The 24,283-nt window shown below is 35.1% G+C and overlaps 1 protein-coding gene across 6 annotated transcripts in view; it reads right to left on the bottom strand.

The window, feature by feature from the left end:
* NFKB1 (nuclear factor kappa B subunit 1) overlaps positions 1-24,283 on the bottom strand; it is a 142,669-nt gene that overhangs the window by 20,667 nt on the left and 97,719 nt on the right. For 4 of the 6 annotated variants that reach the window (XM_072405636.1, XM_072405638.1, XM_072405633.1 and 1 more), the window contains 7 exons: positions 18,460-18,503; positions 16,331-16,412; positions 13,043-13,083; positions 12,225-12,323; positions 4,666-4,814; positions 2,184-2,338; positions 554-712 (listed from right to left, as the gene is read on the bottom strand). In XM_072405636.1, the coding sequence (XP_072261737.1) occupies positions 554-712; positions 2,184-2,338; positions 4,666-4,814; positions 12,225-12,323; positions 13,043-13,083; positions 16,331-16,412; positions 18,460-18,492 (718 nt within the window). In that variant the 5' untranslated portion in view covers positions 18,493-18,503. Of the gene's footprint in view, positions 1-553; positions 713-2,183; positions 2,339-4,665; positions 4,815-12,224; positions 12,324-13,042; positions 13,084-16,330; positions 16,416-18,459; positions 18,504-24,283 lie in introns of all 6 variants that reach the window. The other 2 variants (XM_072405632.1, XM_072405634.1) reach the window with 1 other exon arrangement.

Below are 24,283 nucleotides of genomic sequence, written 5' to 3'. Positions count from 1 at the left end.
GGCTGTTTTTGGGAGGTTACCTAGAAGTTGGGTTAAAATACAGGGTCTGCCACCTGCCTACAATTTCTTCCCATCCAGCATTAAAAAATTTCTGGGCTGAGCACTGATTACTATATCCACATCTCACAGTATAATAACAGTATGGTAACGGTGGTTAGTGGGAAGTATGTCACCCTTACAGTTAACCAAAAAAGTAGTTGGTGTCACTTAAACGGACCTAAAAAGCAAAAATTGTTCGTTGCTCAAGGAACCCCTAGAAACCACTGGAGGAACCCTAGAGTTCCATGCAACTCTGGTTGAGGAATTCTAATCCAAAAACACAGGTAATAAATTTTACACCTATGCACTATAAAAATACATTTTTTACTGTGTGTTACTGCAAAACACTGTAATACAGGATTGGTGTTGATTCAATAATTCATATTGTTGGACTAATGTCTAAATGAGTATGCCTAACATCAAAATACCCGGGGGTCACATGAAAAAATTTGGTAGCACACAACAAAACACAGCAATGCATTACATTGTTATCTTTACAGAATATCACACTTACTGCTATCAAAGATAGGAACCGATACAACAGGTTCTAATCGTCTTGTGAAGCTTCCGTTGCTATCAGGTAGGAAAGCAGTGAACATAAGTCGTACCACACTCAGGTCTATGTCTTTTGATTGCTGATAAGCTGCTTGACGAATAATTTCTTTTTCTCGATCTACAATACAGAATCACAAATAACATTTTTAAATGAGCAATCTACAATAGATTGGTCAAAGCAAACGGCCTGATTTAAAGCACTTCAATACTGAAGAAGATAGATTATTATGGGTCAACCTCAGTGATCCAGCTAAAATGATTTCTTAAAATCAATTGCTCATAGTTGGCAAATGTTTTCAGTCCAGGACCAGATTCATTCCAGCTTTTCTGTATCACCCAGGTTCACCCAATTATAGTCTATTTTTCTATTTTCTCCAGTTTTGGAGAGCTTTAATAAATCAGACCCTTTAGAATAAATGAAGCCTGTGAGGATAGAATTATGTAAACTGTTACTGATGTCTTCTTTGGAGGTGAGTCCTACTAGGCCTGAAGGAAGCATACAGGACATACTTTCAGTATGACCAGCTGGCAGGTCAGTAATTGAATAGGTAATTAGGTCAGTTTTAGCGTAACAGCTCCGAATTCAGAAATTTGGCAGCAGCAGAAGTTGTCAATGATTTTTAGTGTAGGTTACATATGTTTTTAAATTCTCATAAGAAGAAAAAATACTATACCCAACTTCTTCTTTCGGGACAGGTAGGGTTCCCTGAAATTAAAACTCTTTTTAATCACCAATATTAATGTAGATAAAGGTCTGGAAGGCTTTATATTTAGAAGGGAGTTATATATGTCTATCCTAACTCTAAAGACTTAGTCTTTAGCCAGGTGTTTCTGTTTCATGGGTAACTGTCAAAATGACTTGAAAAATACAGACATTTATCACTAAAAATTGAAACCTCCTAGCATGCATTGTGTTGCAGGTAAACACAGAAAACAATTCAAAATTACTTTGAAATGCCAAAAAGTTTCACTTTGGTATGTTTGAATAGTGTTATAAATTTCCTTATGGAAAGTACAAAGATTAATAATGCACCAAGAGGCAAAACATTGAGGTGTCAGAAAAATAGCCAACAGATGAATGAATGGAGAAACACTGGGAAGCAAAAAAAACAAAAACAAAAAAAAAGGTCTCCAGAAGGAAGTCACAAGTATTGCTATTGGTTTCCCTTCACTTGATCCCTCCTCATTATTGATTCACCGTGCCTTGTTCTGCAGTAGGTCTCCAGGAGAATATGGCCATTTTGGAAGAAGCAGGGCTTTGCTTCCCCACATCAAAGCCTCCAGCAAGGATAACATGAGTAGCACTGCAATGATATTACCAAATACCTCTGGAGACCTGCAAACTGATGCAGCAGTTCCTTATATCTACACTGCAGATATACATCCTAAACGCCATTGATACCTGGAAATGCACTGTAATTTTATGAGGAATTTACGACAAGGGCTGCAGTTTCATTGTTCCGTTAAGGTACAGCTTAGATTTCAGATAACAGAGCTAATAAAACATATGAGTTCAATTTTACCATCACACATAAACATCTAAATCATAAAAGTAAATAATAAACAATTCATAAATACAGAAAACTCACCAGTCAATGGCCTATCACCCAAATATTGGTAATTTAACTCAGGATGCACCAAAAGGCCAGCGTTGTATCCTTTCCTAAAAGCCTCAGTCATACGCATTTCCAGTATCTCAATCACTTTTTTCTTGGTGACATGAAGAATTCCTAGATTAGGGAACCTGCAAGATATTTATTACATTTAAAATATTTACTGTACATCATATTTTGATGTCTGATACATTTTGAAACACTAATATGATGATATGCACTACAAATATTTGTTAGTGTAAAATTCTAAAATTCTGTTTTAAAAAATTTCAATCTCAAATTGCAAATCTACTGAGCAAGCATTGTGTAAAAAATGTATATATTGTATAACAAACTGACTATCTTCTGTTAAATGTTCCTAAAATACATCAAGTCCCAAGTAATATCTACATTATAAGCTAGAAAAAAAAGCATAGTAAAATATTGTTGTTGCTGTAAATCCATTGGTTTACTGAGAATGTGACACAACTACACGTTTATATCATTGCAGTGCAATCAGTAAACAAAATGATAATTGCTTCCTGTCCTAAAAGTTTCCTTATGACAAATACGCCTCAAGTACTGAAAGTATGGTTTCACACAAAAGACCTCAAAGACAAAAATTGGAGAAAGTAAAAGTGGATCTTTCATCTGCAGCAGTCAATCACTGAAACCTACCAACAAAGATACCCTCCTCTCCTGCACATATGGCCTAACATTATTGCCTCCACACTACTTCTTCCTGCCATTATGCCATCCTTGCTCCTGCCATGTACACCCTTTTCTAGTCAGCATGTCCTTCACACTCCTATCTTGCACATTCTGCCTGCAACTATACCCTCCATATTTCTATCATGCACATTCTGCCTGCCATTGTGCCCTCCATACTGCCATCCTGCACATTCTGCCTGTCATCATGTCCTCCACAGTCCTATCCTGCATATACTGCCTGCCAATATGCTATACACACTCCATTCCTGCACATTGTACCTGCCATCATGCCATCCTTACCCTGCTCCAATATGTCATCTGCACTCCTCTACTGCACATTCCGCCTGCCACTCTACCCCCCATATTTCTATCCTGCCTGCCATTGTTCCTTCCACACTGCCATCCTTCACATTCTGCCTGTCATCATGCCCTCCACACTCCTATCCTGCACATTGTACCTTCCATCATGCCCTCCAAACTCCTATCCTGCACATCGTACCTGCCATCATGCCATCCTCAACCTGCTCCATTAGGCTACCTGCACTCCTCTACTGCACATGCTGCTTGCCTTTCTATTGTCCACACTCCAATTCAGCACATTGTGTCTGCTATCATGCCACCCACACTCTTCTTCTGCATATACTGCCTGCTGTCATGCCCTCCTCATTCCACTCTGGCACATACTGCCCATCATCATGTCCCCACACTCCTTTCCTGCACATTCTGCCACCCTTAATCTCCCCCAATACTTCTTTTCTGCACATTCTGTCTGCCATCATCCCTTCCACATTTTTTTTGTGCATAGTCTGCTCTCCACACTCCTCGCTGGCACATACTGCACATCATTTCTTTCAAATAATACTGCCAGACAACAAGCCCAGAATGCTGCAGACTCAATATGTACTAAAAAATACTTACAAACAAGGAGTTTTCAGCAGTATGCCATGCTCATTAAGTGTTTTATTCACATTCCAACACAGGAAATCCTGGAAAACATGACAGCACCTTGATGAGTTTCATACTATAAGTACTTAGTCATAAAACATTAGTTCTATGACTATGAAATGTTGATACAAAATGCATCAAGGCACTGTCATTTTTTGGGGGGATTTCCAGTTGGAATGCGAATAAAGCACTTACTGGGCATGGCATACCGCTGACAACTCCCCGTTTGATTGTATTTTCTAATTTGCTGGGACTAAGCGAGGTCCAAAGAGCTGGTGGTATTGTCTGGGTGAAACTGTGAAGCTGATGGTGTTTCCTTATGAGCAGCAGGACTGTATATGTGTGCACTAATATGTAGTATATTACTACTTAATCAGTATGCTTGTTAGGTCATATATATATATATATATATATATATATATATATATATACACACAATTTAATTTATATGTCATAGCTATGACAATACCTAAAGCTAAAAATAAATAATACAAATTGTCTGATGTTTAAATATATTATTATTTTCAACTCAAGTCAGCTTTGCACTGAGATATGAAAACGCCTTTCTAGCATCAAAGAAAGATTTGCTGTAAAAATATTGGTGTCACTAGTCATCTAGTGTGGGAAGTGTCATTTTAGTGTACATTTTAACCTCAAAATAATGTCATGCAAGTGTGAAGCATGCTGTGGTTTGGAATATTTGAACAGCTCATACACGAAAGCTTACCCGTTGCTTCCTTCTCTCATTTATTGAACCCTTTAACCATTAGAGAACATTTGTAAGAAAATTGTAATACTTGAAGCTTCTCCGACAAATACTTACCCAATCACCATGTCTTTAGGACCTAAATTTATGGAACAAACTCCATCTTCACAATGCCTTCCTACTAGACTATGAGCATGTAGCCGGATATCCTTGCTATTGGTTACCAGTTGGACAATGATTTTAGCATGGCCACTGTAATTGTGGATCTGTGGATAGAAAGTATTCCATCATATATGGCAAAACTGGAAGGACAAACAGCTTTAACACAACTAAAGAAAGTAAATGAAAATTATCATATATAAATTTTTTATCTAACAATTTGTTTTCCTATCTATTTCTAAGGTATACAGCCTGGTTGGTAATTCACTGTTCTCTACTGCATTTAAAGTGAAATTGAATTAAAAAAGTAGATTTTTTCTCTTATATAGGCAATGTCTATACATCTGTATATTGTGGAGCACCCTGAAAAATCAAACTTTTCGTTCTAAATTGTTCCTAAAAGTAGCATTACATGTTGTGTGCTCATGTAGTCCTTATATATGGTTTGGCCATCTCCCTTGCCTTCAATCTGGGAATAGACAGAAAATAAGGAATTTACTTCCGGATAAGGTAGGGATTCCTGGATAAAAAAGGGATTCTTCAATGTAAGGTTTGTGCAAATGTGGAATAGGATCCCCCAGGAATCAGTTTCAGCAACTACTATAGATTGCTTTAAGAATAAGCTGGATGCTTTTCTAGAAGCACAGAAAATAACTGGGTATTAAAGATTTAAAAGTAAAGATAACAGAGACTGTTGATCCAGGGAACATCTGATTGCTGCATAGAATCAGGAAGGAATTTTTTTTCCCGTTTGAGCAAATTGTACCAGGGTTTTTTTGCCTTTCTCTGGATCAACTATGTCCATAGGATTTTATATCTGGGATATGTTTATTTCCCTTGTGATTGAACTTATGTCTTTTTTCAACATGACTTACTAAGTAAAAGTAAATGAACAGCAGCCCACCAATGAGCTCATCCCCCTGCTCTCTCATCATGTTCCTTCTCAACCAATGGACACAAAGAAAACCTGACTGGCTGTTAGTGTTGACCCTTCCTTTATTATTTTATTTTATTAACGTGCAAAGGATTACACAAATTTTATACCAAGATAAATTCAGTTATTATCCACAAGCTGCATTAGAAAACAAAACAGATACACATAGCTATTCTATATGCCCAGAATATAGCTTTAGCTTTATATTATCAGATACCAAAGCAAACCAACAACATTATCTGTCAAAATAGTATATGAAACGCTCTATATGACAAATATTCGAAACCAGGAGGTAGCATCTGCATGCTAATTGTTAGAAACATCCGGTTTCATGTTGACATTAGACAGATATGTACACCTGGTTTCAGATAATTGTCAAACAGAACCCTTTATATACCATATAAATAAACATTATATTTCCTATATCAAAGTCATTTACATTTTTGACATGCTAGCAGATTTTAGATGAAATCATCCCCTCATTTTGAATGTACAAATATGAGATAAATGTGAAGGTGCCCTAGGCACAGATTTTGGTTGACCTGAACTAAGGCTATGTTCAGACTGGTGTTGAGGTTGCAGTGTGGGTATGGCTTTACATCTGGGACTTGTAGCAGCCCATAGAGAATAATTGGGGGTAGTAGTTAGCGGATCAGCACACCAGGTAAATGTGCAAATGCTGGTTGTTGAAGAACCAGCACAGTGATTGTCAAGGGCTGCCATTTCTGATACAGGTCCATACATAGCCTAAATGCATAACATTTGAACAATTGCCACGTTTAATTATTTTATCTGAAAGCAACTTCTTATGACATTAACATGTTTTATTTGATATGTTAGTGTTTGTAACAATTTAGCTCTTTAGGAAGGGACTGGGGAGTCCTGGAACATACTTAGATGCCAGTGATACTGGTTTTCATTGTAGAAATTGCATCTTAAAAGCTGGTTCACAATTATGTTTTATATATATATATATATATATATATATACATATATTAAGAAAATATCAGAATTCTGATGAGTGGAGTTCCACCTGCCTGATGGTCTAGATTGACAAATGTATGTAGAAAGTGCAATGTCTTTTGCTTGCTTGATACCTTTTCAGTACAATCATAATGAATTTAGTTTTTAAGAGATTATTGAAGCATATCACAAACAAAATAAAACAGAGCATAACAAAATAAAAACAGAAATTATGTCATAAAAAGTAATGTAAATGAAAAATTCCAGTGTAGCTTTTAGGCATGCTGAAGGTAGCTTTTCAATATATATATATGCATCTGGAAGGCAGCCAAGAAGCTTCAGCTTCCTTGTAGTGGAAAGTACACTAACCGCTGTAATTTCCCAATTTAAAATAGAACTATTCCAAAATTTCAGTGTATAGAGGAATGAAGGTTCAGTCTATAGAAGAATTGTTATTGCTATGAAAATTCACCCTAAACATCTGCCCACTCTGAAAGGATGCAGTGGTTACTATGTGGCTAACTTTGTGTATAAATCCTAGGTAAGTGCTGCAAGCACTTACCAAGCCCTAGCTTTGGGCTTGCAGCCAGGACTAGCTATATTAAACAAACAGCAATGGCTACAGTTTACATATCACACAATTCTAGAGATATCAGGATCTGCCATATTCATAAATAACCGATTCCCCAATTGATATTTTGTAATACAGCTTTAGTTATAATAAGTAAGGGCTATGTGGTGGGTGCAGTAACCAATAACAGGCAATCTGGAATATTTCACTCAACTCCTTGGATCCAAATACACGTTGATAGAACATGAGCACTGTTGTTAATTGGTTGATTCTTTGTGCTGCTTTTTCCTCTCCGAGCAAACGTTTTAAACCCGGGGTGCTTTTATCTTTTGCTGGGAATGACTAATTGCTCAGCCCACACATGCAGGTTGTTGCCTTGCTTTCTTTTAATATTTCCCTCACAGTCTGCTGTACATTTAATTGCAAGAATATGCAATATACCAAATCCAATCCAAAAACTTTTAGTGATTGTTTAAAAAAAAGTACAATGAATGAATGGTGACTCAGTGGTTAGCAATCTGGCCTTTGTAGTGCTAGGTCCCAGTTTTGAATCTGCATGGAGTTTGCTTGTTCTCCCTGTGTTTGCATGGGTTTTGTTTTCCCTGCTGGTAGAAATGATGAAGCACCTTGGAAAAGCTGCAAAACATCTTCAACATTACAAGAAAAGTCTAGTCGGATTTGGAAAAGTACCACTTAATAGAGAATTATCTTCAGTTTACAAGGGGTCAATAGAGTTTGTTACTCACTATTTGAATGACTTTGTTTCCTCCCACATTTCAAAAACATGCAGTTAAGTTAATTGGCTTCCCAACAAAATTAATCATGGACTGTATTAATGACATATGACTATAGTAGGGACATATGAAATATATTGGCACTATATAAATACTGTGTTTCAGAGTTGCATTAACTTGTGTCTTTTAAATCTGATTAGCATTTAGTCCGAAAGCTGAACTTCAGGAAAATACAAAAGGCACACCTGAATACAACTCTGTAATCATTATTATATAATTACATTACATTTATTTTTTAAATTCAAACAGAATAAGAACCTGAATTTGACTTGGTATCATCCCCTTGCAGTCTCAGTACAGCAGAGCTTAGAAAGGAGATGCAACATGAGGAGCCAATCATGTGTGCTGAAGTGTAAGAAGTGTGAAAGACAGAGGTCTATTGCTTCTATAATCAATGTTCAGTATACAAGATGAGGTGGGGAGAAGACCAGTGATTGAATTTCACAAAAAAAAGGCCAGGTGCCCATGCAAACAATGCTGTATAAATGAAGACTGGATTGAGAAATATACAGATCATTCACCAGGTGAAAGCTTTAGCAAATAGAGCAGACAGGTTCAAATCATCTAAACGTCTAATACTGACTTAGTAAGACAGAGAGAACTACCACAACTAAAGTAAAGTAACTTACAAAGGGCAATCAGATTTTCATCAGTTTACAAGAATCTGAGATCTCATTGGTTGTTTTGTCTATATTCATATCTAATAGGGCCTAAATACACACACGTACTGCAGTACGTCTGCAGTAATACTTATTTACTACATGCCTCAATAGATATTGTTCGAAGGTATGTAATTACAAGGAGCTGTTTCCTTCAAATATCAGTTTGTACTATTAAAAACTATTTATAGTTAAAGGATTACAAAACAGCAATGCTCTGTTTTGGAGGAATTAAACACATATGTCCGGTAAAAGAAAAAAAAAAGCATTTTAGAAGAATAAGGGCCACAATCAGAAACTATTTGCAAAGAATACATGCAAGTTTCTAAAACCCAACTGGTCAAACTTGACTGGCATTTAGTTTTATTATCTATGTAATTAAACTTTGGCATATTCTACAGCTTTTTACTATGTTCACCAAACAAATCCTACACCAAAGCCATGTTCCAATTTGATGGAAGAAACAAATGGTAAACAGTATGGTATGAGGAAACTGGAGCTACTAGAAGCATGCCTAGGGAAAGGCCTAAAGAACATTCAAAAGGTTTCTGGCCCAGAGAATCAGCATGGCTGAAGACCCAACTCTAGGAAGGAGATACAGTGAAGATGGCAATGCTCACACTGGAAAAAAGACAGGCGAGTGCAATGAAAAAATTGTGAGCAGACAGCAAGTTTATTGCAGAAAGCACATCACGTATCCTTTCTGAAATAAAGAACTTACCTGGTCACAATTTTGAATTTTTGTGTTTCCTGCCAGTAACACATCCTGTCACAGGGTCAAAACAATTTATGTATCCAAGCAGGGGCTGGGTTGTTACCCTAGGTCAAGTAATTCACTGTTCACATACTTTGACCTGATATACCAAAATGCTTTTAAAAGCATATTTAGAAGACTGGAGAGGAGCAACCAAGAAAAGTGCTTAGGGTTTACGTGCACATAACCATTTTAATGCTGCTGCATAGATAACTGCAGCCTACACTGACCACCACTTACACAAGGAATTCACTTGTCAATTCTCAGAGCTTTCATGTCACACTTTAAAAAACTTTTGAGCAATTCAGTAAGAAAGTTCACAAATAGCTTATAGCTATAAGCGTGTTTTCTGAGTAATTATTATCCGTATTAATAAGTCAGTAAACCTACAGAGCAAAAGCAATCATCCAGCCCCTTTAATGATTTAGCCAAAAACATGATGCAATGTTGGCATTTTCTTTGTAAAAAGACCATAACCCATAACCCCCCTTCCCTCCTAGTATAAATAGATGACTTATTTAATTTTTAAGTTCCTTCTATTAGCACACCATTTAGAGAACTTAAGACTTCCTCTTTCTCAAAACAGTTAAAAAATAACCATACACCAAACAACATTTTATACTATAATAGATTTGCTTTGATTACCTGAAAATATAAAACATTCAGAATATATGTTCAGTAGTAAATTGCTGTATTATGTCAAAATCATAACAAATTTAGCATCACAAACACAGGCAATGAGCGTGTAAATGCCAATGTGAACATTACCTGAAGTGTGACCATGTTGCACAGCAACTGCATGAAATAATCATATGTATGTACCTGCATGTTAATGAGAAAATATAAGGGTTCTTGTAATATAAGTAATCTTGTAGATTTGCTTTTATTACGTTGTTGGGTAAAACACGTCCTGTCATGGGTCCCTGTTTCCTATATGTGATCCTGCATTGTCTCTCTGCCATACAGGCTTCTGATGAAAATACCAAGTGGCTGTTTCTACACAGACATGGTCCTCTACTATAAAGATCAGGAAACCTGGCCTGAGAAGCGTCATTAAGCCATCACTGCGGTTTATGTACAGTATTTAGGGAAAACATAACTGGTAAGAGGGTGCAGGAAATCAGCAAATGCTAAATTGTTTATGTTACTTTGTATTTAAACAAACGAATTATTATTAGGTTAGGGTTAATATCTACAAATGAAACAGTTCTCATTTCATCACAGCAAGAAACTGAGAATAATGTGTTTAACCCTTATTATGCCTATTTCCTCTATTTGAAACAAGCACATTACTACTGTTTACAGCCAATTTATTAAACCAAAAAAACAAGCTGAACTACATCAACTAAAAGTTGAACAGGAAGGATTTCCTCACCTTGAAATGTATGCAATGGTATCTATATTTGTATACAGATACTGAAACTTGTATAAAGATAATTTTAGCTGTGCGTTTTCTTTTATTTGACTCAACTATGTGATCAAACCTCTTCATTTTATCTTCATCAGCAATATTAAGTTAGAATAAAATAATTAAGTGAGACTACTATCTCAGATTTTTTCACAGAACCTTCCAATTTGCTTTTCAGAAGAATGACAAAAGGTTTCTGGCAGAAAAGTCATTGTGATTTTGACAGCAAAGTTCTTCTAGTAGTTGTATGTGTTACAATGTACTAAACAAAAAAAAAGTAAAATATAATAAAAATAGAACACTAAGGGCTCTACTAAAGTGTCTTATTAAAACCTAATAAGCTTTCTAACCCTACTATTTTATTTGTGTACAGATACTAAAGGTAGAATAATTTTTGCAAAATCTGCAAAAATCTTTTTTTTTTTTACACACTTGAAATGAAATGCTAATATTAATAATACATTTTAATGGTCACAAGTCACATAGGCAATAATAGACCCACCTCTAAACCTAGGAAGCCCTTACTTTCATGGCAGATGGAAGTGCTTCCTCATATGTTTCCCAGCTGCCCTGCTGTTTTTGACTGAAGCCCTGATTTTCCCTAAGTTAATCTATTTCCTGGCTAGTTAGTAAGGCGACAATCAGCAGTTAGCATTGTATACTTAGTAAGATGTTGGTAATTGATTTGGTAATATATTTTAGGTTGTTGAGTCCCTACTACATGTTCCGTGTCAGTTCTAGCAGACTCAGGTGAATATGCTTGCTAATAAGCCTGTTGACTTTTGCATGTGTTTTGCTGCTTAATGATTGTTAAATAGACAGAAATCACAAGGATAGTGTTTGTGAATACCATTTGGGTTTTTCCCCCCCAACTATTCTACAGTACCTAATATGTATCCGATGATAACCAGTTATTGTGGAAAAAATATGATCTTTTTTTAATTGCACGGTTGGTAAATCGGCGCATTCCCTATGTTGTTTTTTGTATCTATCGCAGACACTATATAAGGTCAATTTTTGAGAAGTGGTTATAAGCAATTGGCTTAACTGCATGTTTTTGGAGTGTGGGAGGAAACCAAAGTGCCTAAAGAATATCCATGTGAACACGAGGAGAACATACAAACTCCATGCATATAGGGTCCTGGCCAAGATTTAAACCTGAGATCCTAGTGCTGCAAAGGCCAGAGTACATTTATTGTGAATTTACCATCCAGAATATGCTAATTTAAGAAATGAGTCACACAGATAACCTCATCATTGAGCAACTACTCAATCACAGACACCAGTAAGATGTATTGCTTATAGGAATGTATATGGCCAAGATAAATTATATTATTTACATACATCTAGGTTAGAAAACAGACTAAACCAAATTACTTTTAGGAGGTAAAAACTTTTAGGAAAGCTGTTTTAATTTAATTATAGAAATCAAACCTTGATCTGTGGATAGGACTTCTTGTTCTTTTCACTGGAAGCTCCAGGCAATCCTCCATGGGATGGCCCTTCACAAACATATCGGAAGCGGAACCCTCGCTGCAAAGTTATTAAAAAATATTACATTTAAAAGTATATAAATGGATTCGTGGATAACTAATATATACAAATAGGGATTTATTCACTTAATAGCATGTTCAATGTTCACGTATCCCAATGAATTAAATCTCAGCGAACAAGGAAATTTTAATCACATACAAGTAAAATAATTTTTTAAAGAAATGATAATTGAACGATTCTTTGCCATGTGCACTAGGATGAATGAAAATTCCATTTGAAAGTCAATATGCTGTGGCTTAGTAAATCAAGCTATTTGCAGTGCACCGTGACTGACCCAGTATTATTGTATATGAGTGCTACGAAAAATAGCTGCATAAACTCCAGTTGAAGAGATTTGAGTTTTCACAGAGCTTATTCTCTCACTTCCTTGCAGCTAAACAGGTAAATATTATTTTTCTTTGTTGACAAGTCAATGAAATAACTGGTAAAAGTGAACTAACCCGTAAAGATAAACAGCAATTCAAAAAATAATGTTGTGTGCAGGAAGGTGGAATTTAGTATGTTTACCTGTAGAATGCTAAAACAGTTCACAGAAATATTTATCATGAATTCCGACAACTGTTTAAATAATGTCAAAAACACCTGACTGCCAGGAATATACTTCAGGATCACCAGCATAATATTAATGTTTGGGACAGACCTGAAAAATGACGGTTAGCTAATAATGGAGTATAAAAGAATACAACAACATTTATTACCTGTTTTGGCTGCTCTATTACTTCAAGGTATGGTCCATCCACTTGGGAAAAAAGAAAAAATCACATTACACGGTAAAATGTTAATTAGATTAATTCTAGGCAAAGCTTTTAGTGCAAACACTAATTACATCTCTTTCTAGGTGGTGTAAAATGTTAGACAGGCTTATCCATGATCTTACGTATCATAATGCTTTTGCAGTATAGCACACGCTGGGGGCCTTCATTTGGGGAACTGGATAATTTGATTTAGAATTTAGCTGGTCTACATTTATTGTATATCATTTCCTTAAGATAAAATACTCTAAATGTATTGGTACACTCTTTCATTATTAGGCTTCTGCCATATCCTTTTGCATCATAGTAACAAGTAACTGCTCAAAATAAAAAGCAATTATCTTGTTATGGGTTTATTCTCACTGTGTGCTATAACATATTTACAAGTGAATGATAAATACTTTAAATCATTAAATACAGATTTAAAAAATAGAAAAATGCAGATATGATAAAGCAAGCTTTTTATACTATGCACACAACTCAAAATATATTCAATATTTGTACTGTTGACGGAAGACAAATTAGACAAATTAGGGTCCCCTTCTCATGGGGCTCCAATATTTGGTATTATAATATTGTAACAGTTTTTATACCCCACTAGGCAACTCATACAAAATATATGCACTTTTTATACTCTGTTTATATTTATGTTGTATGTTTTTGCTTATTATTCTTCATTTTTTTTGCCCTTTTCCTATTTTCCAAAGTTTTCCTTCATCCTTTGATGTAAAACTCTGCTGTTTTACTAACCTACTAGCCCAAGCTAACATTTATACACCCAAAAGAACCACTCATCATAGGTACCCATTCCTTAATGGATATTTAATAATTATTCTTCATTTTTTTTGCCCTTCTCCTATTTTCCAAAGTTTTCCTTCGTCCTTTGATGTAAAACTCTGCTGTTTTACTAACCTACTAGCCCAAGCTAACATTTATACACCCAAAAGAACCACTCATCATAGGTACCCATTCCTTATTGGATATTTAAGTTAGCAAAGTCAAAACTTATTTTATCATACCAAATTATCCATGTGAATATTAAAAATCTTCTTGATGCCATATGCCTTATTTTAAATCCTAGTATACACAAACAGCCAATGGGATTTTCCCAGCACCCAAATATACACTATTCAACATTGCATTTAAAAAGAAGGATGCAAGAGGTGGTGGTCAGATAGAAGTGAGGGGACACTTGAAATATGATGTAAGATTCTTATTAGGTGGAGATCAAGTAGATCACCTTTGCAAATTAGAAGTGTTGACTGTGTGTTTCCTGATACAATAATGGTGCCTAAAATATAAATTCATATACCTCCACTGGGAACAGGCACTCACTATATTAAACTTGTTTTGATTTCAATTTTGATTTTGGAGCTTTGGACCACAAATAGGGACAGAATCCTTGAATGAAGTGTAAACATTTTCTGAAATCTATTAGAAACCGTGTAAAATGAAATCTCCCTGAAATGTTCTTCTGATGAAGCTTGCTTGGCAAAGGGCGGTAAGAAAAGAGAAACAAATTCATTTTCAATAGCAATTAGAGCAAACTATTCCATGATCATGCATTTGTTGTGAATCCACAAAGGGATTGCTTATAATGTTATTATTTTTAATATCTATTTAAATAAAATGTAAACATTTCTTTTTAAATGCAATATTGAATGCTTTATATTTGGGTGTTGGAAAAATCCAATTTGCTGTTTGTGTACTACCACTACCACTTTTTTTATTTATATTTTTAAAAAGATACAGAAAAATGAAAATAAACATAATTAAAAATATGCTGAAACCAATACAGGAGAAATTTAAATGCTCCTAATTTACTCTAGGTGGCCATGGGGTAGACTATGGGAATATTGAATATCCATATATACTCATATTTATCCTGAATTTTATCCTCTCATGAATGTAAGAAGGCTGCATAGTTCCAGTATATCTGTGGTGACACCTATGTTACTAATATGATGGAGAATCATATAAAATGAAGAGCATCTAGGGAGATTTTTCTAACCACTATTTATAGATGAATATGTGTATTTATCTATAATATTTATAGATAAATATGTGTAAGAATCTGCATCATTTGGATCATTACTCAGTAACAGTTTAGATCAGCAGCATCTTTATAAAAGTTCAAGTTTTCATTATGCAGTTATGTTCATGTCCACGAATAAAGCTCTTGATTGGCCACCAGAAGTATAGGGGACAATTTATAATTAGCATTATGGCCTTACCAGCTCTAGTGCTGCTCATTAAAAAAAACCTCCAGGACATTTCAAAAGCACAGCAATATATGTGCGAACTCTGCTTTACCAGGTCAGGAACACTAAAGCAAGCAGAGCCCAATTATTTTTAATGACTGAGAAAAAAGTAAGAAAGGAACCTGATCACCTGATATTGAGAGATCACTTGATTGGGCTACCCTTTAAATATTTTTAGAATGGATCTGGTCTATAATTGAAAACATTTACCAACAAATAAACAATTTTTAAGAAATCCACTCCCAATCACTTAGGTTATTCCATGATTATTTATTTTCTCCAATTCTGGAGAGCTTTAATAAATCAGGCACATGACATAAATCCAAGGATATTGTAAAAAGCAGGATACTAAAATTTTTACAAGAATTGCTTTTCAATATAAGGATTAAATTAGGTAACTCCAAGGTAGTGCTTTACATTCCAACCTTTTAATAATATAGTTCATTCCAATCCATCACTTTTTGTCCACTGTTACATAAAAAGTGAAATCAATAATACTTTAGATCAGATGACACATAAAAAAGAAGGCTTATTACACACTGGAAACTTTAATGTATGTTGTGTTATTATTGTAACGTTGTTATAAATGTAATGTAATTTTGTGTTGTTATCATTATTATTACTTTCTGTCCCATGTTTAATGAATATATTCTATATGTGGAATTTTAGATGTGATAATATGTTAATCAGCCAGTATGACCAGCATACCCTCCACACAGCAAGTGTGATAAAATAGATTTGCCACATATAGTCCGCTGTTTTCTATTAGTCTGAGAAGATACATTTGCTGTGCATTATTACTAAGAAGAATGCTCGGACTTCATGTTCAGTCTTTAAACCTGACTGATCCCATGCATATTATTTATATACACTTATTACATTTACCTACATTAAAAGCTATATGTACATTAAGTTGATGACATCCATAAATAAATAAAATAAATAAATAGGAAAATAATGAACTATAAATTACCTGGTCGAATGTGATGTTCATGGGGCATCAAAATTTGTTCATCATATACACCCGGAGGATTATTTCTAAGATATTCCAGCATCTGCTTATGAAAAAGAGGAAATTTAAATTAACACAGTTTCAAGGTCAATATTAGGTGCATGCATACTTTCTGTCATCCAAAATACAAACTACATCTTCAATAATATTAATATTTTTAATACATCTGTTTTAATAAAATTGTATATTTCAATGAATGGATGAGCTGTTTCTGTAAAGGTATTACACCGCTATTACATGATCCAATTGCCCTGTTTATGCCATCAAATTTATATACTCAAGTACAGTGCATTGGAAATAACCTCCAACATTACCTTATGAGGTAGAGGGGAAAAGTGTTTAGGTATCTTTAGTCACTATTTTCCCTTGCAATCCCCAGCTGCTAATATCTGCTGGTACCCTATGGACATTAGATTATTATACAGCGCTGCGTAATATGTTGGCGCTATATAAATCCTGTTTAATAATAATAATAATAATAATAATAATAATCCCCAGACATTTATTCCCTCCTGGCCTGTACTAATAGATATGATAGGCTGGCAGAACATATCACTATTTAATAACTGAAAGGAGCAGGATTAACGATCAGTGCAAGCAGCTGGAAGCATAAAGCTACCTATTCCTTGTTTAGACCAGTGTCTTTTTTAGCAAAAAAGATCTTTTGCAGCTCTGGAATGCCATGAGACTGAATAACAAAAGCTGCAATGTATCAAAGGATCTGGTGCAGGAAAATGTGAAAAAGTACACAAATCATGTTCTTTAGCAAAAAAATAACTTTTAAAATGCACATTGAATACTATTGCACCACGGCAAACTTTTGTTAGCCCCCAGAAATTTGCCCCTACCATAAAAGTGTCACTTCCATGCACCCCCCCCCCCCAACCCATGGTTCCCCAACTCCTTTGTCTCTTATCATGGAATGTCTAGGGATACCTTAATACACAGACAAGAAGCCAAATGGAGACTGACATAAATCACAATGCAAAATTACTTTTCTTTCTGCAACAAGCAACAACTATGTATAATTATTTTTTTTTTTTATATCCATGCTGCTGCTTTTAGTTTTCCTACTACATGAGCGTTAGTTGTTAGAGCTGTGAGATTAGATATTTCAAGACAAGCTCTCTGTTATCTCTTATTGACTGGTAATGGTACACAGGGCCACCATGGAAAATTTTTGGGCCCCATCCTAGGTAAACTTCCTGGGCTGTGTTCCCCCATGCCTAAGTGTTGCAGCATTGCAAACATCAAGCTCTTTTTAACAGGAGTACCTCTTGTTCACCCCAAATGGTGACCCACAAATAGGTACAACAGAAAACCAGTCCAACCGACCTGATCAAAGCATTAAAAAGCTTCGGTAAATTATTATTCTTTATGATGAATTATACACTGCCTGGCCACAAATAAAAGTCACACACTCTAATATTTCATTGGGCCGCCTTTAACTTTGATTACAAAATGTATTTGCAGTGGTATTAAATGAAAACGTTTATGCAATGTCACATTAGTTTTGGTACACAGTTGTGTGCATTTTTTCCAGGATCTTGTACTGACTATCTGACCACTGTGTAAAGTTTTCTCTAGCACATCCCAAAAATTTTTTGACTGTGGTGGCCAACTCATGTGGGAAAATGATGTCTCATACTCCTTAAACCTTTCACTGTTCACATTCTGAGTCTGATTAATCTTGGCATTTATATCTTGTTATGTGCTTGTGCCAACAAGAAACAGGAAATCAGACTGTGGAAAAACCTGGTCATTCCGTGTATTCAGGTAGTTAGCTGCCCTCATTTTATGCAATTTGTGCTTTTCAGCTCAGTTTAACTGGCACCACTGATCTTTTTGGCACTCTGTAAGGGTGACATTTTTCCCAATGGCCAGCAACATTGAAGTCCCACTGACCACCACACTAATGAGCTGTGACTATAGTATTTATTAGAAGGGGTTCTATGAGGACCTGAAATTTATTGAACAGGTTCCTTCATGTTAAAACAGATTGAAAAATACTGTGCTAGTTTGTAATTAAAATAGTGAAACCAAACTAAACAGAAGCCTAAGTAGTTAAAAAATCCATACTTTATACTTACAGAATCATCCAGATCAAACATATGTCTGGCCATGTTACACTGTCCTGTAAAAAAACAAAACAAAAAAAATTATTTAAAAACTCTACCTGCTAATAATTAATTAAAAAACCTAAACCATTTAAATTATCAGTGTAAAAAATGTGAAACATGTAGCGCATGTTCTTCTTCCACAGTGAACACTGATACAACAGGGAAAATATTGGCTATGAATGGGATGAGAGTAAGGCACAGATAAGTTGGGTACAAATGAAATCTTTTTTTATCCTATAAAAATAAATGTATGGACAGCACAGAATGAATGCAATGATCTCCTATTAATTAAACATTAAACATTTGGTTAAGCTTTGAAATGATAATTTCTAATTTTCCTCTCTCAGATTAAGCACAATCTATATATTACTTTAACTGACCCAACTATTTCAATTTCAGAACATGTGCCAGCTAATACAATACCATCCCAGACATAGGTAGACAAACATACATGGATAAACAAACACACGTGTTTCTCAATATTAAAGCACCATCAATTCTTTTGCCATGTCTGGCTGTTACCTCTGCTGCTAAAAGGTAAAGTTACACCCACATATACTGCCAACATCCAGTTAGCATTCTACCTACTTCAAAATGTATAGTTTAACATGAAATAATATATATTTTAGACCCTACCTACTGTTTAACAGTGCTTCCTGTTGTATTTGTCATTGGTAGCTGACCCAAGAATAAGAATATTCTCCCACAAAGCAGTTTTGCAAAGAAATGATGATCTCTGCAGTGTTTGACCTATAGGGAGGGAGAGAATCAACAATGGCACAAGTCTTTGGATTCACTGAATTAACACTAGCGTTTTTGTGAATTCCTGATCATTAAATTAAAATGTCTTAAAGTCCAAGGAATGCAATTAAAAGGAGTGGTAGGTTAAATTGGGAGTGATAGGAACCGCTGTGGCAGGAATGGTGAGGCTTTCTGGTGCTACCACTAGAGAGCCACCTAAGAGTTATTCTTCTTTAGCAAGTTAAATACAAAAACATGGAATAGTGAATACATGTGTTGTGGATGTACAAGTGGATTTGTGTAAACTGTCTTGTGTCCTCTTTCCCATACTAGGTTGGGGAGGGAGTGACCTGATAAAAAAAAAGTTATAGTTGTTATGCCTGATGGGTCATGAGAAAGAAAGCAACTAGTAATATAGAAAATATAATCTCATACTAATAATTGCAAGTTTTTTTTTACAAGGGGGTTTGGTCAGAGTGAGCTAGAAATGGTCACGTAAAAATTTGATTGGTTGGGATCAGTAAATCATTGTTCACTCCAGATATAACAGAACTGAGTGCTGACGGCTGATATTTTCTGAATATGTGCAAAGAAATGCCAGATTCTCCCTGATTGACTTTTCCTAGTTAGATGATATGAAAATGGGTACTCCCTGGGGTAAACCGAGTCGCGTGATCTTGCTGATGGAACTGTTTTAGACCATTGTACACATTCAATAAATATAAGTACTAACTTTAAATCAAGCAGTGCCTGAGTGTGTTTGTGTTGTTCTTTTTCCTGACACTTGTAGTCCCACAAATACTTCCAGCTTGTTACAACCCCTGCCCAGCCCAGAGGTAAAACACTGCTGATACCCTTCCTGCTGCCTGATATATTACACTGGTTTCTGTTTGCTCACTGAAGTTGTAAGGGGAGGAGGAGAGTTCTGTGACTAGCATTGTACAGTGTAGGAAAAACAACAAAAAACATGATCTATAAATCATCTGTTATTTACAACTATTGATCTAATGCCTGAAATAAATACACTTCTGTTAGTACTGCTTGAGAGAAGAAGTGTTTATTACACAGTAGAATATATGCACCAGTCGGACTGATATGTATTTTAAAAATTGCCTTTGCTTAATATTGTCAATGTAACCCTTGTATGCATCCTGTTACCCTTGTTTGTTTGTTATGATTTTTGAATATGCAAAAATCGGAAATGAAGAATGTTATAAAAAATAAAAGCAAATCAATCATGGTAAAGTGATACTTGTTTTGTACCACCATTCCCAAACATATATTTTGTGTTTAAATATAGAAAATATATGGAACTATAGACTTTCAAGGTCCCATCTTAATCAAAAACTGTTTTATTTTAAAAAAAGTTATTGTTCAAAACAACACAACCTGGCTATGACATACACATTTCCCAACCACTTTGCCTCCCTATTATTATTATTATTATTATTATTATTAAACAGACTCCTTGTACATGCTCTCATCATCTCCCGTCTGGACTACTGTAACATTCTTCTCGCTGGTATTCCACTAACCCGACTCTCTCCTCTACAATCTATTATGATTGCTGCAGCCAGACTCATCCATCCTTCCCTCCGCTCCTCTTCCGCTACATCTCTTTGTAGTTCTCTCCATTGGCTTCCATTTCACCTTAGAATCAAATTTAAGCTCCTGTGCTTTGCCTTCAAATCCCTACAGAGGTATTGTCCCACTTACATTTCTGACATGGTTAAAAAATACTCCCCCTGCCGCTCTCTCCGCTCCTCCAATGACCTACTAATGACTTCCTCACTCATAACCTCATCACACGCATGGATACAAGACTTCTCTAGAGCTGCTCCAACTCTCTGGAATGGTCTTCCTCGTCCTATTCGGCTTGCTCCTACTTTCTGCTCATTTAAAAGAGCTCTCAAAACCCATTTTTTCAAACTTGCCTACCCGTCTTTTTCTGTCAATTGAAACTATCACTACATCCCACACTACATATCTCCCATCCTTTTGTGTGTGAAATTCCCTCACCTACTAGATTGTAAGCTCTTCGGGGCAGGGTCCTCTCCTCCTGTATCACTGTCTGTATTAGTCTGTCATTTGCAATCCCTATTTATTGTACAGCGCTGCGTAATATGTTGGCGCTATATAAATCCTACTGTATTTATTATGTGTTTCTTATCCTTTTCTTGTTAAGAATGGATTCACATTGTTGCAGTACATAAAGCTTTGTGCGTTAATGCATATTTTGGTGTACATTGCAGTAAGGCATCTGCATGGGCTGCCTAACGCTCTATTTTGCAGTGCATCAGAAAAAATGGTAGTGTATTTCCACATGTTGTGGACTGGGTTGCCATGAAAAATAAATGGAAATGCAGCGAAGGTACATTTGTATTGCTGCATTACAACTGTGTGAACCTGGCCCTTAATAAAATGGTTCAGTGGTTCTATATTTTGTATTAGGTGTATAATTTTAAAGAATAGTTTTACACACAAATGACTGATTTTGAAGTGTGACTCATCTCATTTCCTTTTCCTTCCCTGCTTGCTTTGTTCCTTCAAGTTAAAAGGGAATGAATTTAGTGACAATCTAAAAGGAAACAGCTTCTGTACTTTATTTAAAAAAAACAATGTCCTATGACACATGTACAATGGGTGCATCCTGAATTAAATGTTTAATAATAAAATTAGGAAATAATAATTTAAAACTGATTTTAAACTATCAGTTTCCAACCTATTTAAAATACCTAAGCAATGCAGAGGCAAAACCAAAAGCTTGTTTGCAATTTGGAACTCATATGTATAGTGTCCATTACCATAATGTTTACTATATATAGGAAGGCATAGAGTGATCCAAACTACCAAAGCCCATCTAAACCTGTAGCTAAAATTATGGCTTTTCACACTTAAACCAAACATAAATAAAAACAGCCAATAATGTCACAAGAAACACATTCCCAGTATTCATTGTGACCTTAATCTATTGCAGTGCTGTACAGTGAAGTACAAGGAGAAAAAAACTACACAGACTGATAAATAGGCAGAATTTCAGTCCATGAGCCAGCATTGGCCATGTTCTTCAGTTGCATTTGCTGGCATCTGGAAAGAAATAAATCTGACTTAGCAAAAAACCTTTGTGAACAGTCTTCATTTTTGTGTGTATAGTGGCTTGGACAAGGTTCTAAGATCCTACATACCGTAATCATGTCGTCTGGATGGAGTATGGTTTTGCAAATGCCCCCCTCTACCCACATTGCTTGTGTTTTATTCTTATTAAGTATGTTTTACTCACCTAAGCTTGATCCTATCAGAGTCTGAAACTTTACTTCTCCAGTGTGCTTTCCATGTGAGAGGGACCACTAATTCAGCACTGCAGATGTACCCACACTGGCCGGTCCCTGACAGATTTCTGGATCCTTAGAGGATCCTACCTCTGAAGAGCCAATAGGAAGTGTCCATGTCATACAGGCAGTGATTTAATAATAATAATAATAATAATAATAATAATAACATAGACAGCAGATCCCTACCTACTATAAACTGAAGAAAAAGGAAAACTCTGAATTGAAGAGAGGGTTTTAGTTAGTGAAAATGGCATAACCATAAGCCCTTAACTTTTCAGTAGCATTGTATGCATAAACTAAGTATATATCAACACATCACAATAAATTGGTATTCTCTTTAAAAGAGTAACACTAATTTGTAACACTGTCACTATCTCTTTTTTTTTTACAGTGTTTTTAAACTCTGTAACAGAAAGTCATATACTTATAAGAATGAACTGGGACTAAAGGCGAAATCTTAAATCATGGCAACATGCTATTAACTAAATATAACTGGGTCATCCTGCATTAACAAGACCTTTCCTAAGCAAAACATTTTTTGACAGATCACCATAGGAAATTTTCCTCCAGAACACAGAAATCAGAAATACTGACAGGAGTGAAAAAAATGGAAACAGGTGCTCTAGAATATATCTGAAGAATTGGTATGTTGTTGAATTTCTGCAGGCTAAGATTTGCTTGACACTCTAGAGATATGCTTTTATTGTACGGGGTTTTATGAGTATAATAAACATCATTTTGTTATATTTTAACAGCAATCAGTGATTCTGGTAAGGTAGGAAGGAAATGACAACTGTAGATTTGAACTCACAAATAAATGGTGGATAATTGTCTAGCTTCAACTTCATATTGCATAGTTCTTTGAGACTATAACTTTCTTCTATATATTAAAAAATATAAAAAAGGTAATCATTTATACAGATATTTTGTTTGTAAGTTTTTAAAGTTTTTATATGAGGGATAAACCAAACAAAACAGGTTTTTGGAAAACATACAGCAGAAACTGAACTTTTTTCTTGAACTAACACAGTTTCCAGTTGGAAAACCAGTGGAAGCAAAAGAAGGAGGACAACCTAATAACTGAAAGGGGTTTACTTATTGTCTGAGGAATATTTTCTGATATTAGAAAATTCATGGACAACAAAGTTTTCTAAAAGAAACAGCAAATTCACGCACTGAATAGAAGTGTACTTAGTACACAGTAGCATATATGTCATCCTAGAGAAAAGGATCCATTTACCTAGGTTGTTACTTCCTTATGTCACAACTACCCTGGAAATTATTCAAATCAGCTGTTTGTGAATGTGAGATTTCTTGCCATTCTAGTCTCGTGACAAATTGGCAGCTCTCATGTAAAGGAAATATACTAAAACCACACTGGGAGCTTGTTTTAGAAGACTAAAGAACTATATACCATAATAAGGTTTTTTTTGGCCTTTAAAAAATGTCATCTTTAGAAAAATATAAAGAAAAATATTTTTAAAAATAGTGTTACTTCAGGTGAAAGTGTATTTTTCTTTTATAATGTGTCCATTTTATAATGACAATTATGTTTATATTACAACGCTTGGCAAAAGTTATTTGTAAATGAAAAAGCCCTTTCCCCAACCTGTGTAATTTTAAATGCATGCATAAAATATTCAATAACAAAATGAATAAATTAAAAATGAATTTTTTATACTCACATATATATATATATATATATATATATATATATATAT

This window comes from Pyxicephalus adspersus, chromosome 3, assembly GCF_032062135.1.
Source record: "Pyxicephalus adspersus chromosome 3, UCB_Pads_2.0, whole genome shotgun sequence".
Lineage (NCBI taxonomy): Eukaryota > Metazoa > Chordata > Amphibia > Anura > Pyxicephalidae > Pyxicephalus > Pyxicephalus adspersus.
The sequence above is the reverse complement of the archived record's forward strand: the minus strand, read 5'-3'. Positions and strand labels throughout refer to the sequence as shown.